General features: G+C 44.0%; 1 protein-coding gene and 1 long non-coding RNA gene across 3 annotated transcripts in view; one reads left to right on the top strand and one right to left on the bottom strand.

Moving 5' to 3' along the window:
- Positions 1–317: 317 nt before the first annotated feature.
- LOC110528686 lies at positions 318–6,947 on the bottom strand. The gene is made up of 3 exons (XR_005052690.1): positions 6,817–6,947; positions 753–1,123; positions 318–674 (listed from the first exon to the last, which is right to left on the bottom strand). It is a non-coding gene; the product is annotated as an uncharacterized LOC110528686 (long non-coding RNA).
- LOC110528685 (MAP kinase-activated protein kinase 2) overlaps positions 6,186–26,036 on the top strand; it is a 38,813-nt gene continuing 18,962 nt past the window's right edge. The window contains exon 1 of one of the 2 annotated variants that reach the window (XM_036984331.1): positions 6,186–7,135. In XM_036984331.1, the coding sequence (XP_036840226.1) occupies positions 6,890–7,135 (246 nt within the window). In that variant the 5' untranslated portion in view covers positions 6,186–6,889. The remainder of the gene's footprint in view (positions 7,136–26,036) is intronic. The other variant, XM_036984330.1, reaches the window with a different exon arrangement.

Here is a 26,036-nt window from a genome sequence, read left to right as displayed (position 1 = left end):
CGTACCACTCCTGGTTACTATGACTACACAATATCAACACCATACCAGTCCTGGTTACTATGCCTACACGATATCAACACCATACCACTCCTGGTTACTATGTCTACACGATATCAATACCATACCACTCCTGGTTACTATGCCTACACGATATCAACACCATACCACTCCTGGTTACTATGCCTACACGATATCAACACCATACCACTCCTGGTTACTATGCCTACATGATATCAACACCATACCACTCCTGGTTACTATGCCTACACGATATCAACACGATATCAACACCATACCACTCCTGGTTACTATGCCTACACGATATCAACACGATATCAACACCATACCACTCCTGGTTACTATGACTACACGATATCAACACCATACCAGTCCTGGTTACTATGCCTACACGATATCAACACCATACCACTCCTGGTTACTATGTCTAAGTTAACGTAAGTTCAATCACCAAGATCTGAGTGCATCTCCTCAGTTTCATTCAGTAGTACAATACAATCCACGTTGCATTTTATCGTGTGCGAATTTCTATCTGTGATGTTTAAATGTCTTAGAGAACGATCATTTCCAGCAGATCTCCTTGCTGAGAGTGGCGTTGATCATGCACTGCTTCTCCTGGGGTGAGCCTGATGTTCCGCGTGTTACGCCTCATGTCTCTAAAACATGGGGAAAAGGAGACAATGTCAACTTTCGATGCATCTACTAATCCAATGTTTTACGCTGTTGTATCATACTCTATGAATTATTGATCTGTCCGTCCCTCGGCTTGAACCTCTACAACTGGATCACACTCTTCACCGGATGTCCTGAGGGATGCACTGTTGTTGGACTGGAAAAGAAAGACACATTTTGTCAGTGGTAGGTATTTTTCCAATGCTGTATCACCATCTTTATCTGGACGGAAAAAGCATTGGACAATGTGACAACTGGTCACTCAACATCCAATCCTCATGCCTCATTGTTTAGTTCCTGTTTCCCAATCAACAGTCCGGATCTTCCTCTTCTGCCTTCTGGTGCCTTTTCTGGTAAATACAGGGACATTTCTCTTTCCCACCCGGAAACTGGCAGCTGCAGAGTGTTGTAACTAGGTTTCCGGTACACCCATCTGAAAGACACATTTGTTATTTACTTTGACTAGCTAGCTAAGTTGATTACTAAAATGGTAACATCTATATTAAAATACCATTTATCCACAGACTTGACTTTAGTGACAGACCAAAACCCAGTCTATTTTACTATCTGCACATCTAAACTTTTACTATGTGGATTGGGGACATTTCTGCTGAGATGGAGGAATAATCTGGAATGCTCAACTAGATGATCAGTCTATGTTACTATTTACCCCAAAAAGGTGAAGTATTGCTATTGAGCTATGTGACTGTACTTCTAATTCTAATTCTCAAGAGGAAAGGTAAAACCCTCAGCCATGAGGTCACTGAGGAGGACCAACAGTGATAAGGGGGATCGTCTGAAAGGGACTGGCATGCAGGAATGGAACATAAGGACACTGGCCAGCCGACAACGATTTCTACATTCAGGTCATAAATCTGTGACATGCGATGTTTGTAAAGGCAAAATTTCACAGCTGTGTCAGGCTAGTTTGGCACATTGTCTATCCAGTCTGAAAATTACTAGCCTCGGGCTACATTCATTTCCATCCCTGCTGACATTTCGATCTGACTGCACAGGTAATTTGATTAGTCATGTACAACAGATGCGGCCGTGGAACAAAACAGTTTTTGTGTTTTGTATGGGGAAAACATTGAGCCCACAAGTCCTTTGTGAGCTAGCTAGCCAACTTTAGCTATTGTAGCTAACTAGCCAACCAAGGTGCCTAAACTAGCTAGCCCACAAGGCAATATTTAGCTAGCTAGTTAACATTAGCTCACCATTCGTGTAGTCAGACTTTTCTAAGTGGTGACATACTAGCTAACCAACTAACCTTGCCATGGTGCCCGCCTAACGTTAGTTAGCAAGTCTGACTACATGAACGGTGAGTTAACATTAACTAGTGAGTTAAATATCCCTTCTCTGGTGGGCTAACGGTAGCTAGCATGTCACCATGTGAAAAAGTAGCAGGCTAGCTCACTGAAGACTTGTCAATATAAAATGTCACAACAGTCATGCTTCTAGCCTATGCTGGTTTTCTTTTTACTTGTAAAGAAGGTAATGTATGTTGTACATGTAACTACAGTTGGTGGTTATCTAGCTAATTATCATAAGCACCATGTTAACCACAGATATTTGACTTAACCAAAATGCCTTGTTAGTAACTAGCAAACAGGGCTTATTTTATCACAGCGATGCCTCTCACTTACAAAGGCTGGAAAACAATCAAATCAGAGTAGATAGCACAGTACGATCCTTGCTTCTGATCGACGGAGAGACCTAAGGTTAACAAGTTCGCTACAAAGGCAGAGGGAAATAAATAAAAATAAAAAATTGTTTAAACATGTTAAGATAGCTAAGTAATTTGAAAAATGCTAAAACAACACCACACAAGAAACACAATATCAATTATTTACAGGAGAAACTAAAAAGGCTATAATATCTATACTACTTGCTAGGGTATTTGATACTTATCGATGAGTTTGCATGGAGAAATTTGCCTTGAGGGATGACATCAAAGCTTGTGACAAGATGTGTAGTTCTGTGTTAGCCACATTAGCGGCTAATTAGTCTTGTTTTTAGGGGCTAATTACAGACGAATATATAAAGTTACTTTGTCCGATAGAGATTTGCGCGGTTATCAAAACGCCACGCCGGGGTAAGGCTACGCGAAACACAGACCTTATATGAAGTAGTTATAAAATCCCCTAAGGAAAAATTAATGGTAAAAGAACGATTGGAACCATTTCCGGGATTTACTGCTAGGTTTTATTGGTAGTATGATTCATAGTATGATGTCGGAGACGGTACAGACACCTGGATTCTTTATACATTGCGCCGACAGGAATAAACATCTCTCTGGGAAGAAGAAGGGGGTGTATGTTTCATGATTAATGACTCATGGTGTAATTGTAACAACATACAGGAACTCAAGTCCTTTTGTTCACCTGACTTAGAATTTCTCACAATCAAATGCCGATCATATTATCTCCCAAAATAATGATCCTTAGTTATTGTCACAGCCGTGTATATCCCCCTCAAGCCGATACCACGATGGCCCTCAAGGAATTTCACTGGACAATGCAAACTGGAAACCAAATATCCTGAGGCTACATTTATTATAGCTGGGGATTTTAAATAAGCAACTTTGAGAACAAGGCTTCCTAAATTCTATCAGCATATTGACTGTAGTACTTGTGCTGGCAAAAATCTGGATCACAGCTACTCTAACTTCTGCGATGCATACAAGGCCCTCCCCCACACTCCCTTTGGAAAATATGACCATGACTCCATTTTGCTCCTCCCTTCCTATAGGCAGTAACTCAAACAGGATGTACCCGTGTTAAGGTCTATTCAACGCTGGTCTGACCAATCGGAATCCATGCTTCAAGATTGTTTTGATCACGTGGACTGGGACATGTTCCGGGTAACCTCAGAGAATAATATCGACATATACGCTGATTCGTGAGTGAGTTTATAAGAAAGTGCATAGGAGGAGATGTTGTACCCACTGTGACTATTAAAACCTACCCTAACCAGAAACCGTGGATAGATGGTGGCATTCGCGCAAAACTGCATTTAACCATGGAAAAGTGACTGGGATTATGGCCGAATACAAACATTGTAGTTTTTCCCTCCAAAGGCACAAACAAGCGAAATGTCAGTATAGAGACAAAGTGGAGTCGCAATTCAACGGCTCAGACACGAGACGTACAGTATGTGGCAGGGTCTACAGAAAATCATTGACTAAAAAAATAAAAAACCATCCACGTCACGAACACCAACGTCTTGCAAACTAAACACCTTCTTCGCCCGCTTTGAGGATAATACAGTGCCACCGACGCGGCCAGTACGAAGGACTGTGGGATCTCCTTCTCCATGGCCAATGTGAGTAAGACATTTAAACATGTTGACCCTCGCAAGGCTGCCGGCCAAGACGGCCCAGAGCATTCGAAGACCAGCTGGCTGGTGTGTTTACGGACATATTCAATCTCTCTCGATCCCAGTCTGCTGTCCCCACATGCTTCAAGATGGCCACCATTGTTCCTGTACCCAAGGAAAAGGTAACTAAACTAAATTACTATCGCCCCGTGGCAGTCAATTCTGTTATCATGAAGTGCTTTGAGGGGCTAGTCAAGGATCATATCACCTCACCTCACCTGTCACCCTAGACCCACATCAATTTTATTACCGCCCCAATAGGTCCACAGACGATGCAATTGCCATAACACTGCACACTGCCCTATCCTATCTGGACAAGAGGAATACCTATGTAAGAATAATGTTCATTGACTTCAGCTCAAAATTCAACACCATAGTACCCTCCAAGCTCATCATTAAGCTAGAGGCCCTGGGTCTCAACCCCGCCCTGTGAAATTGGATCCTGGACTTCTTGACGAGCCGCTCCCAGGTGGTGAAGGCAGGAAACAACATCTCCACTTCGCTGATCCTCAACACTGGGGCCCCACAGGGGTGCGTGTTCAGCCCCCTCCTGTACTCCCTGTTCACCCATGACTGTGTGGCCATGCACGCCTTCAACTCAGTCATCAAGTATGCAGATGACACAACAGTCGTAGGCTTGATTACCAACAACAACGAGACAGCCCACAGGGAGGAGGTGAGGTCATTCAGAGTGTGGTGTCAGCAAAACAACCTCTCACTCAATGTCAACAAAACAAAAGAGATGATCGTGGACTTCAGGAAACAGCGGAGGGAGCATCCCCCTATCCACATCGACGGGACAGTAGGTGAAGGAGGTGAAAAGTTTTAAGTTCCTCGGCGTACACATCACGGACAAACTGAAATGGTCCACCCACACAGACAGTGTGGTGAAGAAGGTGCAACGGCGCCTCAGGAGGCTGAAGAAATGTGGCTTGTCACCTAAAACCCTCACAAACTTTTAAAGATGCATAATTGAGAGTATCCTGTCGGGCTGCATCACCAACTGGTTCGGCAACTGCACCGCCCACAACCGCATGGCTATTCAGAGGGTGGTGCGGTCTGCACAACGCATTGCCGGGGGCAAACTACCTGCCCTCCAGGACACCTACAGCACCCGATGTCACAGGAAGGCCAAAAAGATTTTCAAGGACAACAACCACCCGAGCCACTGCCTGTTCACGCCGCTACCATCCAGAAGGCGAGGTCAGTACAGGTGCCTCAAAGCTGAGACCGAGAGACTGAAAAACAGCTTCTATCTTTAAACAGCCATCACTAACAGAGAGGCTGCTGCCTACATACAGACTTGAAATCATTGGCCACTTTAATAATGTTTACATATCTTGCATTACTCATTTCATATGTATATACTGTATTTTATACCATCTATTGCATCTTTCCTATGCCGCTCTGACATTTCTCATCCATATATTTATATGTACATATTCTTATTCCATTCCTTTACTTAGATTGATGTGTATTAGGTAGTTGTTAGGGAATTTTTAGATTACATATTAGATATTACTGCACTGTCAGAACTAGAAACACAAGCATTTCGCTACACCTGCAATAACATCTGCTAACCATGTGTATATGACCAATACAATTTGATTTGATGATACACAGTATGAAGCGCTTCAAAAGGAAGGAACACCCCAATCAGGCACGCAAAACGGTCTTGAGTGGCAACAAATCTGCCCAATCAGCTGATTCGCTTTCCATACACCCACCCTTTCGACACACCCACTCGCCCATACTCCGGTCGCCATATTGGCCTGCAGCTAACCAAATTTGAAGGAGAATTGCCGCGTTCACAACCCCTGGGAACTCGGAAATCTCACTTCCGATTTCAGAGCGTTCAAAACAACTGGATACTCGGGGAAAAAATGAGCTCCAACTTGGAAAAATAGTTTGAAAGGTCATCCAAATTGGGATTTCAAGTCGGAAACTCGGGCATCTTCCTGAGCTCCGTCCTAAAGATCACTGGCGTCATGATTTGACCTTATTTTTCCCGAGTTCCCAGTTGTTTTGAACGCAGAAAATTTCAGCAGGCGTCATATCTCGTGCCATGACGTCATCAGAGGAGCCCCTCCTTGTGTGATGTCGCATTCATGACAACTTGGGAACTTTGAACTCGGAAATCCCCAACATACGAATTTCATGGCAACTGGAAACTCGGGAAAAAAAACGAGTTACGACTGGGAAAAGTAGTTTTTTAACAGTCATCCAACTCGGAAACTCTGGTATTCCTTGAGCTCCAACTTTCCTACCTAAAGATCACTGAAGTCACGAAATTACCTCGTTTTTTTCGAGAACGCAGTAGTCTTGAACGCACCATAACTATTATCGGAAAGTCGGGGATTGTGAGTGTGTGTGCACTCTGGTGTCTTGAGTTTTTGAGTTTTCTTAATTTAAGTCAGTTTGTTTTTTTAACCTTACGCCGTAACGTGTTGAAATATACTTTCGCAGTTAGTGCCATAGTTGTTCATTAACCTACACAATTTGAAACGGCTTGAAATCTGTTTGAATCTACCTGGAATAGGCGGACGGACCACCGAGATGGATTTCAGCTAACGTTAGCTTAGCCTAAAGCAGCTAACTAACCGGGCTAATTTATTTAGCCACTTCAACCTGGACTATAACGTTATCGTGAACACTTCGTTTTTAGCGAACTTATTTTCAAACTCGCTGTCCTTTTTTTTTGTGTTGTTGTTGAAGATCCAACTTCACTTTCAGAAGCCAACTACCTACCTGTAACCCAGGAAGGAGAGATCGACAGAGAGAGAAGGAAAGTGCTGTCATTGTCTGGTTGAGCTGACCCAATATGCTGTCCAACACCGGGACCCAGCCTCTGTTCCCCCCGACCCAGGGCCCAGCTAACCCGGCGGGCCAACCTAACCCGCCCCCTTCGGGTCACCTCTCACAGTTCCATGTGAAACCGACCCTACAGATCAAGAAGAACGCAATAACGGACGAGTACAAAGTGACCAGTCAGGTACTGGGACACGGCATCAATGGAAGGGTGCTGGAGATCTTCCACAAGAAAAGCGGAGACAAATACGCCCTCAAGGTAATATCATAGATTAACGGGGAAGTTTGTTATACATATCTAGTAGTCTGTTGGATAAGAAGTTATTTTAGCTACACTTTCAATGTCCCGCTATAGTTTTGTTGAAACAGTGCGACTTGGTCATGTATTTATTTTTTTGACAGAGTAACTAACTGACATGTTTGCTGTAACTAAGAATAAACAGTGTTGGTAACAATCAACATTTTAAAAATAGGTGTGTTGAGAACAAAGGCTGCGTTCCCTCTCATTATTCTCTCCTGTCTGTTAACCGTTTATTTAACTAGGCAAGTCAGTTAAGAACAAATTCTAATGATTGATCAGCAGACAGAATGATGGGCAGCAGATCTGATAGGCCTTCTTGATCACTCCGCTCTCTCTATACTGCTGTGATGTCATCACTGTACTATACGCTGGGCTGCTTTCAGTACGAAACAATGGTGTACAAAGTTCAAATTTAAATGAATACAATGGTGTTCTGATCGACAAGTTGAAAATTGGGGAGGGGTTGGGTATCGCTGTCACCATGGCCACTGACCTTTTTAAATACATCACTCATGGCTTCAAGCCACACAACGCCATACCCAACAAACAGTGCAAATGTAAGTCTGTTCGAGAATGTTGCAGAACATTTTAAGGAAACGTCACGCAAACATTTAATCCAACTGAACGCACCAGTGGCGTGATGTCATTAGCTGACTCCATGAGCGTCACCCTGGTCAAGCTCTCTAATCTCACCAGACACTTCTGACAAATCCTCTAATCTCACCTTGACACTTCTGACAAATCCTCTAATCTCACCTTGACACTTCTGACAAATCCTCTAATCTCACTTTGACACTTCTGACAAATCCTCAGAAGGTCTGGTTAATCAACAAGTCAAAAGTGGCCTTCGTTAACACAACAGAAAGATTGAGAAAACGTCCCGGGCCATCCCTTTGACTATTGACTAGGCTTTACCTCACACCCCTGTAGACCAGATTTGAGTCGCTGCAGGTTTATGTGCATTTAGCCTGGGGGGGGGGGGGGGGGGTGAGGTTAGACAACAATTAGGCCTAGTTGAATCCGGTGTTTTAGTGACGGGCTGGAGGAAATACCTGCACATCTAGTGGTTGTCCAGGACCAGTTGAAGAAGGCTGACGTAGGTTAGGCTAATGTTGTTTCTAACCAGACCATTAAACGCTGTTATGAAGTCATAGTCAGTCATTCATGGTTATCTGATCCAACTAATGGTTGTCCAGACTAAAGATCAGTCGATATAGCCCTGACAGTAGAAAGACCGAAGTAGTAGGTTCTAGCTATGAATTATTTCTTTACACGGTTAGAACAAGTCCTGCCATGCCAGCTTGTCTCCCGACAGTAGCTGACGTCAACATTACACTGAGTCACTGTCTGGCAACGTCCCCAGGCATGCAGAGCAGACTGACCGGGGTAGAGGTGTGTGTGTATGCGAGAGACACTGTCTGGTCATAGGCTCGTCATGAAACCGGTTTCCCTAAAACGGGAAGCCTGGGGAAGTTCCCTGACAGAAATCGGCTAAAGAGGGGTTATACCCGGTGTAAAATCAATGACTCCTCAAAGTACGTCAAACCAATCAAATACCTTGCTGCTACGTACGGCTCACCAGGGTAGTGCTGTAGGAGCTACAGTGACGACTAAATGTCAACAAAACGAGCACTGCTGACTAAACATTTTGGAATGTTTGCAGTGCGCTGGTTTTCACAGCATTTCTCTGTTATTATCCCCTGGAGCAACAGGAGGAATTGTTTATAATGCTGGCCATATAGTCATATTTTTAATTTTAACATTTCTGGAATGATATTTGACTGTAAAGGCTTTGCATGAGGGACCAGAAGCTAGCCACAATTTGGTTTGTTTTGAGAAAAGTATGCTAACCTACCTAGGTATAACTAGCTACCGATAGCTACTAGCTAGTTCAATTCCTCTCACGATTATAAAGCCAACAGCGTTTGTATAAAAACAGCCTTACATTGACCTAAACGTGAGGCCAGTATCTAGCTCCGGGATGGGTAACTCCAGTCCTCATGGGGCCAGAGTGGTGTAACCCTTTACCCCATCCCTAGCGAACACAGCTGATTAAACTAATTCCATTCTAAACTGAAGATCATGATTGGTTGATTATTGATTATTCATGTGTTAGCTGGGGTAGTAGCATGACCAATAAGTTCCCTGAAGACTGAAGTTGCCCATCCTGGTCTAGCTTTTCCAGGTCAGTGATAGGCCAAACTAGAGCAGCCATGTACTGTATCTCTCTCTCAAACTACACTCTGGACGGAGTGTTGGAGCTGTTACAACTAGACATCGAGGAAATGGAACCTCTTCCCCATTTTTATTGTAGGATTGTGATATGTGATTATTCAACATTGACACTAGTTCATTTTGAATAGTTTAAAAATTACAACAAAGAATCAAAACGTCAAAATGGTAAAATAAGCTAATTGGTAGGTAAAGATGTATCTGTCTAGAATGGTGCACCTGGGAGACACGATTCTAGACAGAGCACCCGGGGAGAACACCATTCTAGACAGAGCACCTGGGAGACACGATTCTAGACAGAGCACCTGGGAGAAACGATGCTAGACAGAGCACCTGGGAGACACGATTCTAGACAGAGCACCTGGGAGACACGATGCTAGACAGAGCACCTGGGAGACACGATTCTAGACAGAGCACCTGGGAGACACGATGCTGGACAGAGCACCTGGGAGACACGATGCTAGACAGAGCACCTGGGAGACACGATGCTAGACAGAGCACCTGGGAGACACGATTCTAGACAGAGCACCTGGGAGACACAATGCTAGACAGAGCACCTGGGAGACACGATGCTAGACAGAGCACCCGGGGAGAACACCATTCTAGACAGAGCACCTGGGGAGAACACCATTCTAGACAGAGCACCCGGGGAGAACACCATTCTAGACAAAACACCTGGGGAGAACACCATTCTAGACAGAACACCATTCTAGACAGAGCACCTGGGAGAACACCATTCTAGACAGAACAACATTCTAGACAGAGCACCTGGGAGAACACCATTCTAGACAGAGCACCTGGGGAGAACACCATTCTAGACAGAGCACCTGGCGAGAGCACCATTCTAGACAGAGCACCTGGGAGAACACCATTCCAGACAGAACACCATTCTAGACAGAGCACCTGGGGAGAACACCATTCTAGACAGAGCACCTGGGAGAACACCATTCTAGACAGAGCACCTGGGAGAACACCATTCTAGACAGAGCACCTGGGGAGAACACCATTCTAGACAGAACACCATTCTAGACAGAGCACCCGGGGAGAACACCATTCTAGACATTAGTGGAGCTAACATGATGCAGCCCAGACTCCCAGGCTAGCAGTGAGTTAGTGGAGCTAACATAATACAGCCCAGACTCCCAGGCTATTTGTGAGTTAGTGGAGCTAACATAATGCAGTCCATACTCCCAGACTATTAGTGAGTTAGTGGAGCTAACATGATTCAGCCCAGACTCCCAGGATAGCAGTTAGTTAGTGGAGCAGGCAGAGTGCACTATGATAAGGGGTCTGATATAAACAGGTTTGACATATATCAGAAGTACCGAAACGAACATATACTAGTATCTAAAAAGTACAGAAGTTTCGGTAGACCGAATATGTGTGTTGATGGATGGGGACTACAGCTCTTATGCCAGAGAGTGTCAGAGACTGCCTGGAGGGGTGCTGGTAACACTCCTCTGCCCGGTAAGCTCTCCTGATACCTGATGGGATATCTGTCAAAGCAGTGACACAGATATCAGCTACACACCAGGATATTACACTGCAGATTAGTATCCATCGGAGAGAGAGAGAGACTGAGACTGAGAAAGGAAAGAGAGGGATAGGTGTTTATGTGATACGGCATGGACAGAGGAGAAATCAAAGGCCTGGACTGAGAACCAACCTCTCTACATTAGAGATGCTTCAGGTAGCATATTACAGCAGACAGCTACAACGTGTTGAATAACCCGGAACAGGAAATGGTGGCCGATGTTCGGTGGTCAGCCACCATCTTCTAATGAGTGTTGGTCTATTTTCTTTTGAGGGGGGAATACGAGAGGGAGGAAGTGTTTCTCTGACACCTCCACCCCTCTTTACTAAACACTCTGCTCTCACTTCCTCGTGTGTGTGTGTGTGTGTGTGTGTGTGTGTGTGTGTGTGTGTGTGTGTGTGTGTGTGTGTGTGTGTGTGTGTGCGCGCACGGGGGGCAGGGTTTCTGTTTGGGAAATGTGGTGTCGAACAACGTGACCTGTAAGATTTAAATTGACCCAACTCCTATGTGTTGTGGGTCCATAACCCATGAGGGTGTCCACACACTGTGCTCAGGACAGAAGTCACATGTAGATTATGGTCATGCATTTATTAATGAAACGACTAATAAAACGGCATTTTCAAACATTTGCCAAAATGCAATTTGCGGGAAAACACCATTCTAGACAGAGCACCTGGGGAGAACACCATTCTAGACAGAACACCTGGGAGAACACCATTCTAGACAGAGCACCTGGGGAGAACACCATTCTAGACAGAGCACCTGGGAGAACACCATTCTAGACAGAGCACCTGGGAGAACACCATTCTAGACAGAGCACCTGGGGAGAACACCATTCTAGACAGAGCACCTGGGGAGAACACCATTCTAGACAGAGCACCTGGGGAGAACACCATTCTAGACAGAGCACCTGGGGAGAACACCATTCTAGACAGATCACCTGGGAGAACACCATTCTAGACAGAGCACCTGGGAGAACACCATTCTAGACAGAGCACCTGGGAGAACACCATTCTAGACAGAGCACCATTCTAGACAGAGCACCCGGGGAGAACACCACTCTAGACATTAGTGGAGCTAACATGATGCAGCCCAGACTCCCAGGCTAGCAGTGAGTTAGTGGAGCTAACATAATACAGCCCAGACTCCCAGGCTATTCGTGAGTTAGTGGAGCTAACATAATGCAGTCCATACTCCCAGACTATTAGTGAGTTAGTGGAGCTAACATGATTCAGCCCAGACTCCCAGGATAGCAGTTAGTTAGTGGAGCAGGCAGAGTGCACTATGATAAGGGGTCTGATATAAACAGGTTTGACATATATCAGAAGTACCGAAACGAACATATACTAGTATCTAAAAAGTACAGAAGTTTCGGTAGACCGAATATGTGTGTTGATGGATGGGGACTACAGCTCTTATGCCAGAGAGTGTCAGAGACTGCCTGGAGGGGTGCTGGTAACACTCCTCTGCCCGGTAAGCTCTCCTGATACCTGATGGGATATCTGTCAAAGCAGTGACACATATCAGCTACACACCAGGATATTACACTGCAGATTAGTATCCATCGGAGAGAGAGAGAGACTGAGACTGAGAAAGGAAAGAGAGGGATAGGTGTTTATGTGATAGGGCATGGACAGAGGAGAAATCAAAGGCCTGGACTGAGAACCAACCTCTCTACATTAGAGATGCTTCAGGTAGCATATTACAGCAGACAGCTACAACGTGTTGAATAACCCGGAACAGGAAATGGTGGCCGATGTTCGGTGGTCAGCCACCATCTTCTAATGAGTGTTGGTCTATTTTCTTTTGAGGGGGGAATACGAGAGGGAGGAAGTGTTTCTCTGACACCTCCACCCCTCTTTACTAAACACTCTGCTCTCACTTCCTCGTGTGTGTGTGTGTGTGTGTGTGTGTGTGTGTGTGTGTGTGTGTGTGCGCGCACGGGGGGCAGGGTTTCTGTTTGGGAAATGTGGTGTCGAACAACGTGACCTGTAAGATTTAAATTGACCCAACTCCTATGTGTTGTGGGTCCATAACCCATGAGGGTGTCCACACACTGTGCTCAGGACAGAAGTCACATGTAGATTATGGTCATGCATTTATTAATGAAACGACTAATAAAACTGCATTTTCAAACATTTGCCAAAATGCAATTTGCGGGAAAACACCATTCTAGACAGAGCACCTGGGGAGAACACCATTCTAGACAGAACACCTGGGAGAACACCATTCTAGACAGAGCACCTGGGGAGAACACCATTCTAGACAGAACACCTGGGAGAACACCATTCTAGACAGAGCACCTGGGGAGAACACCATTCTAGACAGAGCACCTGGGAGAACACCATTCTAGACATATCACCTGGGAGAACACCATTCTAGACAGAGCACCTGGGGAGAACACCATTCTAGACAGATCACCTGGGGAGAACACCATTCTAGACAGATCACCTGGGAGAACACCATTCTAGACAGAGCACCTGGGAGAACACCATTCTAGACAGAGCACCTGGGAGAACACCATTCTAGACAGAGCACCATTCTAGACAGAGCACCCGGGGAGAACACCACTCTAGACATTAGTGGAGCTAACATGATGCAGCCCAGACTCCCAGGCTAGCAGTGAGTTAGTGGAGCTAACATAATGCAGTCCATACTCCCAGACTATTAGTGAGTTAGTGGAGCTAACATAATGCAGTCCATACTCCCAGACTATTAGTGAGTTAGTGGAGCTAACATGATTCAGCCCAGACTCCCAGGATAGCAGTTAGTTAGTGGAGCAGGCAGAGTGCACTATGATAAGGGGTCTGATATAAACAGGTTTGACATATATCAGAAGTACCGAAACGAACATATACTAGTATCTAAAAAGTACAGAAGTTTCGGTAGACCGAATATGTGTGTTGATGGATGGGGACTACAGCTCTTATGCCAGAGAGTGTCAGAGACTGCCTGGAGGGGTGCTGGTAACACTCCTCTGCCCGGTAAGCTCTCCTGATACCTGATGGGATATCTGTCAAAGCAGTGACACAGATATCAGCTACACACCAGGATATTACACTGCAGATTAGTATCCATCGGAGAGAGAGAGAGACTGAGACTGAGAAAGGAAAGAGAGGGATAGGTGTTTATGTGATACGGCATGGACAGAGGAGAAATCAAAGGCCTGGACTGAGAACCAACCTCTCTACATTAGAGATGCTTCAGGTAGCATATTACAGCAGACAGCTACAACGTGTTGAATAACCCGGAACAGGAAATGGTGGCCGATGTTCGGTGGTCAGCCACCATCTTCTAATGAGTGTTGGTCTATTTTCTTTTGAGGGGGGAATACGAGAGGGAGGAAGTGTTTCTCTGACACCTCCACCCCTCTTTACTAAACACTCTGCTCTCACTTCCTCGTGTGTGTGTGTGTGTGTGTGTGTGTGTGTGTGTGTGTGCGCGCACGGGGGGCAGGGTTTCTGTTTGGGAAATGTGGTGTCGAACAACGTGACCTGTAAGATTTAAATTGACCCAACTCCTATGTGTTGTGGGTCCATAACCCATGAGGGTGTCCACACACTGTGCTCAGGACAGAAGTCACATGTAGATTATGGTCATGCATTTATTAATGAAACGACTAATAAAACGGCATTTTCAAACATTTGCCAAAATGCAATTTGCGGGAAAACACCATTCTAGACAGAGCACCTGGGGAGAACACCATTCTAGACAGAACACCTGGGAGAACACCATTCTAGACAGAGCACCTGGGGAGAACACCATTCTAGACAGAGCACCTGGGAGAACACCATTCTAGACAGAGCACCTGGGGAGAACACCATTCTAGACAGAGCACCTGGGGAGAACACCATTCTAGACAGATCACCTGGGAGAACACCATTCTAGACAGAGCACCTGGGAGAACACCATTCTAGACAGAGCACCTGGGAGAACACCATTCTAGACAGAGCACCTGATAGCGGTTCCATATTTTACTGAAATGAAATTATATGTGGTGGATCCAATAGAATCAAATCAAATGTATTTATATAGCCCTTCGTTCATCAGCTGATATCTCAAAGTGCTGTACAGAAAACCAGCCTAAAACCCCAAACAGCAAGCAATGCAAATCAAATCAAATCAAATCAAATTTTATTTGTCACATACACATGGTTAGCAGATGTTAATGCGAGTGTAGCGAAATGCTTGTGCTTCTAGTTCCGACAATGCAGTAATAACAAGTAATCTAACTAACAATTCCAAAACTACTGTCTTGTACACAGTGTAAGGGGATAAAGAATATGTACATAAGGATATATGAATGAGTGATGGTACAGAGCAGCATAGGCAAGATACAGTAGATGGTATCGGGTACAGTATGTACAAATGAGATGAGTATGTAAACAAAGTGGCATAGTATAGTATAAAGTGGCTAGTGATACATGTATTACATAAGGATACCATCGATGATATAGAGTACAGTATATACGTATGCATATGAGATGAATAATGTAGGGTAAGTAACATTTATATAAGGTAGCATTGTTTAAAGTGGCTAGTGATATATTTACATCATTTCCCATCAATTCCCATTATTAAAGTGGCTGGAGTTGAGTCAGTGTCAGTGTGTTGGCAGCAGCCACTCAATGTTAGTGGTGGCTGTTTAACAGTCTGATGGCCTTGAGATAGAAGCTGTTTTTCAGTCTCTCGGTCCCAGCTTTGATGCACCTGTACTGACCTCGCCTTCTGGATGATAGCGGGGTGAACAGGCAGTGGCTCGGGTGGTTGATGTCCTTGATGATCTTTATGGCCTTCCTGTGACATCGGGTGGTGTAGGTGTCCTGGAGGGCAGGTAGTTTGCCCCCGGTGATGCGTTGTGCAGACCTCACTACCCTCTGGAGAGCCTTACGGTTGAGGGCGGTGCAGTTGCCATACCAGGCGGTGATACAGCCCGCCAGGATGCTCTCGATTGTGCATCTGTAGAAGTTTGTGAGTGCTTTTGGTGACAAGCCGAATTTCTTCAGCCTCCTGAGGTTGAAGAGGCGCTGCTGCGCCTTCTTCACGATGCTGTCTGTGTGAGTGGACCAATTCAGTTTGTCTGTGGAACTTAAAACTTGCTACCCTCTCCACTACTGTTCCAATGCAGGTGTAGAAGCACGGTGGCTAGGAAAAACTCCCTAGAAAGGCCAAAACCTAGGAAGAAACCTAGAGAGGAACCAGGCTATGTGGGGTGGCCAGTCCTCTTCTGGCTGTGCCGGGTGGAGATTATAACAGAACATGGCCAAGATGTTCAAATGTTCATAAATGACCAGCATGGTCGAAACTGGAGCAGCGGCACGGCCAGGTGGACTGGGGACAGCAAGGAGTCATCATGTCAGGTAGTCCTGAGGCAAGGTCCTAGGGCTCAGGTCCTCCGAGAGAGAGAAAGATAGAATTAGAGAGAGCACACTTAAATTCACACAGGACACCGAATAGGACAGGAGAAGTACTCCAGATATAACAAACTGACCCTAGCCCCCCGACACATAAACTACTGCAGCATAAATACTGGAGGCTGAGACAGGAGGGGTCAGGAGACACTGGCCCCATCCGAGGACACCCCCGGACAGGGCCAAACAGGAAGAGAAATGACATAGTGGTGGATCCAATAGGGAAGTAAATGGAAATACATTTGCCGAAGTTATATAATTACACCGGTCTGTACAGAAATACGTTGAAATCATTCTAAATACTTTACCAGAAAGCATAACTTAGTCACAGAGGAATCGAGGATCATTAGCTTTTAAAATGGCTTTAGATTGTTTCATATCACATGCTCATAGGCCTATTTAGGAAGCCCGTAATTTAAACAGCACGATTGGCAATAGGCTGATTATTGAGTTGCGGCTGTGACTGTAAAACATCTCAAATATGTGTGAAGATAAGATGACTCGAGTATAATTTAAAATGTTGAGACAAGAAGAATGGGAGGGGTATGTGGTGAAGTCTCTCTCCAAAATGGCTCCGCTGTCTCCCGCCAATTCGTGCGCATTCGTTTTCGTTGACTGAATTGTTTGCCCTTCATTTTTATTTTATTTTTATTTATTTTTATTTTTTATTTTAAGCAATTTCCCATTGACATATGTCCCCAGTAGTAAATGTACCATTAATCCCAGTGGTTTGGTTATATTCATTTCGGTTAATGTATATATTCATTACAGTCATTTACCGTTGTCATTCTCAGTGGAAAGCGTTGTTTACAGCAGTTCACAACCTGCTACACTAGTGAGAAGTTTTTTGTGTGTATTTCATAACCATCATGTACGTGATTTGTCAGTTTCTTCATGGTCTTTTTGTTTTTGGTGTGTTCCATGTGTTCCGTGTGTTCCATGTGTTCCATGTGTTCCGTGTGTTCCATGTGTTCTGTGTGTTCCATGTGAGCATGCGTCTGGTTTCTCTGTCCTGATAACGTTGAGGGAGAAGCGCGTACCTGAGAAACCTCGACCTGCTGCTCGGAAATGTAGGAAAGTGTTGTTTTTTTGTGGGTTTTTTTAACATTCATTGTGAATGATAATATATTAAAACTATAGTAACTCACAAGCTATTTGAAGAAAAAAAATCAATAATAATCACCAATCCTCAGTGTGAAAGAGCAATGGAAGTTGTACAGGCCTAGGTAGGGATGGTTGTGTGCAAGGACCATAGAAATATGAATATCAGGAATTGGCAATTCTTTCTGAGAAATAATCCTCTTATCCAGGTAGGGCCCTTGATTTGAACCTCTAAACCAGTGGTCACCAACCGGCCAATCGCCATTGACTGGCTGATGTCCAAGGCATTCCGAGTCGATCACCAAACATGTCTGTAATTTTTTTTTTTTTTAAGATTAGGCCTTGCGTTCCTATTGTCTGTTTTGTGCTGCCGGCAATAGGTGATTGATTCGGTGTCCTTGGAGGGAGGGAGCCTCACCACAGCTCTCTCCCTCCCCTCAGACTGACCATCAGATGCAGGCCATCAGTCACTCGGATGTGCCTCACAAGTAAAACGACAAATTATATATTACCAGTGTGATAATTTACCTGAGCATTGCCAATATGCAGGAGTAATGTATTGGGTCTATAGCCTACTGAGTATAGCCAATATGCAGGGATAATGTACTGGGTCTATAGCCTACTGAGTATAGCCAATATGCAGGGATAATGTATTGGGTCTATAGCCTACTGAGTATAGCCAATATGCAGGGATAATGTACTGGGTCTATAGCCTACTGAGTATAGCCAATATGCAGGGATAATGTATTGGGTCTATAGCCTACTGAGCATAGCCAATATGCAGGTCTATAGCCTACTGAGCATAGCCAATATGCAGGGATAATGTATTGGGTCTATAGCCTACTGAGTATAGCCAATATGCAGAGATAATGTATTGGATCTATAGCCTACTGAGTATAGCCAATATGCAGTGATAATGTATTGGATCTATAGCCTACTGAGCATAGCCAATATGCAGAGATCATGTATTGGGTCTATAGCCAATATGCAGTGATAATGTATTGGGTCTATAGCCTACTGAGAATAGCCAAAATGCAGTGATAATGTATTGGGTCTATAGCCTACTGAGTATAGCCAATATGCAGGGATAATGTATTGGGTCTATAGCCTACTGAGTATAGCCAATATGCAGGGATAATGTACTGGGTCTATAGCCTACTGAGCATAGCCAATATGCAGGTCTATAGCCTACTGAGCATAGCCAATATGCAGGGATAATGTATTGGGTCTATAGCCTACTGAGTATAGCCAATATGCAGAGATAATGTATTGGATCTATAGCCTACTGAGTATAGCCAATATGCAGTGATAATGTATTGGGTCTATAGCCTACTGAGCATAGCCAATATGCAGAGATCATGTACTGGGTCTATAGCCTACTGAGTATAGCCAATATGCAGGGATAATGTATTGGGTCTATAGCCTACTGAGCATAGCCAATATGCAGAGATCATGTATTGGGTCTATAGCCTACTGAGTATAGCCAATATGCAGTGATAATGTATTGGGTCTATAGCCTACTGAGCATAGCCAATATGCAGAGATAATGTATTGGGTCTATAGCCTACTGAGTATAGCCAATATGCAGGGATAATGTACTGGGTCTATAGCCTACTGAGCATAGCCAATATGCAGGGATAATGTATTGGGTCTATAGCCTACTGAGTATAGCCAATATGCAGAGATAATGTATTGGGTCTATAGCCTACTGAGTATAGCCAATATGCAGGGATAATGTATTGGGTCTATAGCCTACTGAGTATAGCCAATATGCAGAGATAATGTATTGGGTCTATAGCCTACTGAGTATAGCCAATATGCAGCGATAATGTATTGGGTCTATAGCCTACTACTGTACAAACCTCGTGATCTTAACTCTGAAAAGCATGGTGACCTTTTTATTTCACCTTTATTTAACCAGGTAGGCACGTTGAGAACACCTTTATTTAACCAGGTAGGCACGTTGAGAACACCTTTATTTAACCAGGTAGGCACGTTGAGAACACCTTTATTTAACCAGGTAGGCACGTTGAGAACACCTTTATTTAACCAGGTAGGCACGTTGAGAACACCTTTATTTAACCAGGTAGGCACGTTGAGAACAAACCTCTGATTTGAACAAAGTTAACAGGCTAAGTTGTTCAAACAGTCGGAGGACAGGAGGGTGTATTGTAAACGTGACAATGGCTGCGTCTATATTAGGTTTTGATTGGCCAGTACATGTTTAAGTGAGTCCCCACCTTTTCTCCGTCAATACCAAGGGGGCGGGGTTTCGGTCTAGAAACACAGTTTTGACTGCTCCTACAGTTTTGTTTTGGTACTTCAGTTTAACTGATGCTCGGCCCAGAAAGACAATTACCATAGACTGCCACATAGAGATGTCAGATTTTAAAATTCCTAATAAGACACTTTAGTCATCACCATTGTGCAAAAAACATCCATTGAATTATTCAAATAATTGTGACTCATTTCAGGAACATTTGGCATTTGAATGTAAAATATGCTTTTGGGGCAAAAATTCTGACGTTTGATTGCAAATATGGGGAGGGAGTTGAAAGAGAGCACAGAAGGCTGTTTAAAACACCTGTCTCCGGATTAAATCTTGAAACTAAGGTCACAGCATCCGTTACAGAGAGGGAGAAGCGTTCATCCATGTATATGGGTAAAATACATTTTCAGATATTATAAGTTTCAAATTTTGTCAATGTCATTTTCATTGCAAGTTAAAGGGTACTGTTAGTTAGCTAGCTAGCTAACTTTAGCCTGCTGGCTCACTAGCTAAAATTACGTGTATGATCCGTGTATCTCAGAAATACATTTGCATTATTAGTTGTAGCCTAATGTTAGCTAGCTAGCTAACATTGAACCTACTGTAGTTGGTTAGCTTTAGCTACCTGCAGTTTCATGCATGGTGGCAAGCTATGACAATCAGTTTGTATTGCTAGTAGTATGGGTTGGGATCATTTCTGCGTTCAAAATAACTGAGAACTCTGAATTGGGAACTCGGTAATCTTTGACTTCAGTACGTTCAAGACAACTGGCAACTCCAGCTCATCCAACTCGAAACTCCAACTCGAGAACTCTTCCGACCGGAAGATCACTGACGTCATGATTTGACCTCGTATTTTTCCAAATTCCCAGTTGTCTTGAAAGCAGCATCAGGCTCATTGTTCAGCTAGCTAGCTAGCTACGTGACCCATCAAGTTAGCCAGGTGAGTCTGGGGGTGATTACAGCCATATATTGTAGTTCTTGAACACGTCTAGACAATAGTGACCCATCCACTTAGCTAGATGTGACTGGGGGTGATTATTTCATGAACAGGTGTACACATCTAGACAATAGTGGCCCATCCACTTAACTAGATGTGGATATAGCGTTTCTTTCACACAACCCATCAATTTAGACAAGTGCGTCTGGTTAAGAATCATCTAATAATTATAAAATATTATTTTTTAAATGTTTGATATTGCTACTATGCAAGTAACCATTTCACCCTACCGTTTGCACCTTCTGTATGCTAAGCATGTGAGACAGTGTGTGTTTACCAGAGATGGTAATGTAAAGATCAACATGACCTGCACCAAAGTCAGATTAGGATATAGGCCAAGAACTAGATAGTGTATTTTTGCTTCTACTTTCACCACTATTAGTCTTTGATTGTTTACTATGCTACCTTACCCACTCTGTTTAGTACATGGCCTCACATGTGAATCCTTAAAGAAATGGGTGAGGCTAAGGCTTAAGAGGGTGTGAACAAATGGGTGTAGACAAAGTACATTCAAGGGCCATTTTCTCAAAAGTGGGGTTACAAGTTTATCAACTTTAAAAACATAATTACTTTCCCATTATTCCTCAACTGTAGTGTATGAAATACCATTTTTCTAGATCTAGATTTTTCTAGATCTGAGTCTCTACGTTTAAAAAAAAAAAAAAAACACGTACAGATGTTGCTACATAGAACCAAATCAAGCCGGTCGCTGAGGCCGATTTTTAAAAATAATAATAAAAATAATATAAAAAAGATTATAATAATAATAATTTTACATCTCTCACAGCCAAAGATATTAACATTTTACATTCATCCAATGTCTGTCATGTTTTTGGATAACATGATGACGTCGTCGCTGCTCCCTGAGCGCATGTGATTTTGGTCCGTTTAAACCAGATGCAAGCCCGACAAAGACGGTCCATGAATCGAGGTACGCAAATGTGAGTAGAATACCTTGAAAACAACGGTCGGACATCTTGGACGCAGTCTCCAGTTCTTGTTTTACCTCCGTGGTCAATACTCCAAATTCCTGAAGGTCATTTGGGACCTCCTCTGAGAACCCCATTCCCTAAATGGGACCTCCTCTGAGTACCCCATTCCCTAAATGGGATCTCCTCTGAGTACCCCATTCCCTAAACGGGATCTCCTCTGACAACCCCATTCCCTAAATGGGACCTCCTCTGAGAACCCCATTCCCTAAATGGGACCTCCTCTGAGAACCCCATTCCCTAAATGGGACCTCCTCTGAGAACCCCATTCCCTAAATGGGACCTCCTCTGAGAACCCCATTTCTTAAACGGGATCTCCTTTGAGATCCCCATTCCCTAAACGGGATCTCCTCTGAGAACCCCATTCCCTAAACGGGATCTCCTCTGAGAACCCCATTCCCTAAATGGGATCTCCTCTGAGAACCCCATTCCCTAAATGGGACCTCCTCTGAGAACCCCATTCCCTAAATGGGACCTCCTCTGAGAACCCCATTCCCTAAATGGGACCTCCTCTGAGAACCCCATTCCCTAAATGGGACCTCCTCTGAGAACCCCATTCCCTAAATGGTAGCCAGATAGCGCCACAGTCAACAGTGACACTCAAATCTCAGAGAACGATTTAGTTATGACCACTTCCTTTCATTTGAATATTCGAGAAAGATGTTGTTGATTTTTAGGTAAAAAATAAACAATATTTTGTTTTTAACTAGCTAGTTAGCCACCGTAACTAGCTAGTTAGCTACTCAAACCAATGCTCATAATACTGCGACAGAGTCATCAAAAGGTAGTAGAACGCTATGTCTGTTCTTACCTTGATCGTCAGTATTCAAGTATCGTCAGCTACTCAAGTATTCAAGTATTCAAGTATCGTCAGCTACTCTTTGACCATATGTCTCTTTCGTCTCACTACAAATAAAACATATGTGTCCGGGCAACGTTGTTCTGCACTAAAATGTCTGTTGACTGATGTGAGCTATTGAAAATGCAAGCAGCACCTGATGAGACCAGTTACAGAATATATGACAATTAAAAAATAAAAACATAACAATAACAACCGTGACAATATGATTGTAATACAGTCAGCATTACTATTCCATATTAACCCACCTGAACGAGACTTTTGAACAAACAAAGAATATTCCACTTAATTGAAACGATGAGGTAATGGTGAATGTATCACACGTTTGTTAATTAAATGTGGTAGCTGCAAGCCGTCTTGTGTTCACATCCATCTCAGTCCAATCGTCAAAGACTGCTACAGTATAGGGAGAGAGGTTACAGGAGAAAATGGTGGGGGGGGGGGGACTAGCTGGAGGTTCAGATCTCCTGGAGAGTTTACCCTCCTGTAGCTTATCAACCAGCTAGTGATTAGAATCAGGTGCACTAGATGGTAACTCCAGGAGAGCCCTGTATCAGATCGTCTTGAGTCTGTTGACTCTATCTGGTCCTGATTGGATCATCCTCATCGTGGTACTCCAGACCTCTGGGTCCTGATTGGATCATCCTCATCGTGGTACTCCAGACCTCTGGGTCCTGATTGGATCATCCTCATTGTGGTACTCCAGACCTCTGGGTCCTGATTGGATCATCCTCATCGTGGTACTCCAGACCTCTGGGTCCTGATTGGATCATCCTCATCGTGGTACTCCAGACCTCTGGGTCCTGATTGGATCATCCTCATCGTGGTACTCCAGACCTCTGGGTCCTGATTGGATCATCCTCATCGTGGTACTCCAGACCTCTGGGTCCTGATTGGATCATCCTCATCGTGGTACTCCAGACCTCTGGGTCCTGATTGGATCATCCTCATCGTGGTACTCCAGACCTCCGCGTCCTGATTGGAGCATCCTAGACAGAGCAGTGTTATCTCTGTTCATTTCTCTATCATAAGACGTCTTCAATGTTTTTTTGGGAGAATATCGCAGTATGTCCAACCAACCTCACAACCGCAGACCACATGTAACCACGCTAGCTCAGGACCTCCACATCCGGCTTCTTCACCTACCGGCTCAGCCACCTGGACAGCTGATGGAACTTTGAAGTATTTCTGTCTGTAATTAAGCCTTTTTGTGGGGAAAAACTCATTCTGATTGGCTGGGCCTGGCTCCCAAGTGGGTGGACCTATGGCTGGAAGGTGTGCATTGTTGTGATTCTGAACGGTCAGATAGCTAGCAACAATGACACGAAGCTGCCTTGTGGGGACTGGTAGGTGGCTGGCTTCAGTTCGTTGTGTCTTGTTATTGTTACCATGTCTTGTTGTGAGGTGTTTTGACTGTCGTCATGTTAACAATGTAACAATGATATTTGAGCGACAAAAATGGCTGTGTTTATGTTTTCAAACATTTTGGACACTAAATATAGTTTACATGTTGTCAACAATCTAAGCTAAACACGTCTGTTTTTTCCCGACATTGAATGGGTTGATTTAGGAAAAAATGTGGCACTAACACACACACACACACACACACACACACACACACACACACACACACACACACACACACACTACAGTTTAACTGAGCCATGATGATGACTGATTGTGTGTGTGTGTGTGCAGAGCTGTAGGACACAGAGCTACAGATCTTTGGATTTTTGTTGAAAATTATATATACACAAAAGTATGTGGACACCCCTTCAAAGGAGCAACAATGGCTCAACCGCGAATTGGTAGGCCGCACAAGCTCACAGAACGGGACCGCCAAGTGCTGATACGCATAGAACGTCAATATCCCCTGTCCTCGGTTGCAAAACTCACTAACGAGTTCAACTGCCTCTGGAAGCGACGTCAGCACAAGAACTGTTCGTCGGGAGATTCATGAAATGGGTTTCCATGGCCGAGCAGCCGCACACAAGCCTAAGATCACCATGCGCAATGCCAAGCGTCTGCTGGAGTGGTGTAAAACACACCGCCATGGGACTCTGGAGCAGTGATACCCGTTCACTGGAGTGATGAATCACGCTTCACCATCTGGCAGTCTGATGGACGAATCTGGTGATGCCAGGAGAACGCTACCTGCACAAATGCATAGTGCCAACTGTAAAGTTTGGTGGAAGGTCTGGGGCTGTTTTTCATGGTTCGGGCCCCTTAGTTCCAGTGAAGGGAAATCTTAACGCTACAGCATACAATGATATTCTAGACGATTCTGTGCTTCCAACTTTGTGGCAACAGTTTGGGGAAGGCCCTTTCCTGTTTCAGCATGACAATTCCCCCATGCACAAATCGAGGTCCATACAGAAATTGTTTGTCGAGATCGGTGTGAAAGAACTTGACTGGCCTGCACAGAGCCCTGACCTCGACCCCATCGAACACCTTTGGGATGAATTGGAACACCGTCTGCGAGCCAGGTCTAATCGCCCAACATCGGTGCCCGACCGCACTAATGCTCTTGTGGCTGAATGGAAGCAAGTCCCCGCGGCAATGTTCCTACATCTAGTGGAAAGCCTTCCCAGTAGAGTGGAGGCTGTTATAGCATCAAAGGGGGGACCAACTCCATATTAATGACCATGCTTTTGGAATGAGGTGTTCGATGAGCTGGTGTCCACATACTTTTGGTCATGTAGTATTTATTTATTTCATTTTTCCAACAATTGTTTACAGGCAGATTATTTAATTTATAATTCAGTGTATCACAATTCCAGTGGGTCAGACATTTACATTCACTAAGATGACTGTGCCTTTTAAACAGCTTGGAAAATTCCAGAAAATGATGTCTTGGCTTTAGAAGCTTCTGAAAGGCTAATTGACATCATTTGAGTCAATTGTAGGTGTACCTGTGGATGTAGTTCAAGGCCTACCTTCAAACTCGGTGCCTCTTTGCTTGACATCATGGGAAAATCAAAAATCATCCAAGACCTCACCCCAGAAAATAAATTGTAGACCTCCAAGTCTGGTTCATCCTTGGGAGCAATTTCCAAACACCTGAAGGTACCACGTTTATCTGTACAAACAATAGTACGCCAGTATAACCACCATGGGACCACGCAGCTGTCATACCGCTCAGGAAGGAGAGCATCTCCTAGAGATGAATGTACTTTGGTGCAAAAAGTGCAAATCAATGCCGGAACAACAGCAAAGGACCTTGTGAAGATTCTGGAGGAAACGGGTACAAAAGTATCTATATCCACAGTAAAATCCTATATCAACATAACCTGAAAGATATTACTGCACTGTTTGAATTAGAGGTCGACTGATTATGATTTTAACGCCGATAGCGATTTTTGGAGGACCAAAAAAGCCAATACCGATTTAATCGGCCAATTTAAAAAATAGTAATAATTACTAAAAAAATTAAAAATGTTATTTGTAATAATAATACTGAATTA

This window comes from Oncorhynchus mykiss, chromosome 7, assembly GCF_013265735.2.
Source record: "Oncorhynchus mykiss isolate Arlee chromosome 7, USDA_OmykA_1.1, whole genome shotgun sequence".
Lineage (NCBI taxonomy): Eukaryota > Metazoa > Chordata > Actinopteri > Salmoniformes > Salmonidae > Oncorhynchus > Oncorhynchus mykiss.
This window is presented reverse-complemented; position numbering and strand designations above follow the sequence as displayed.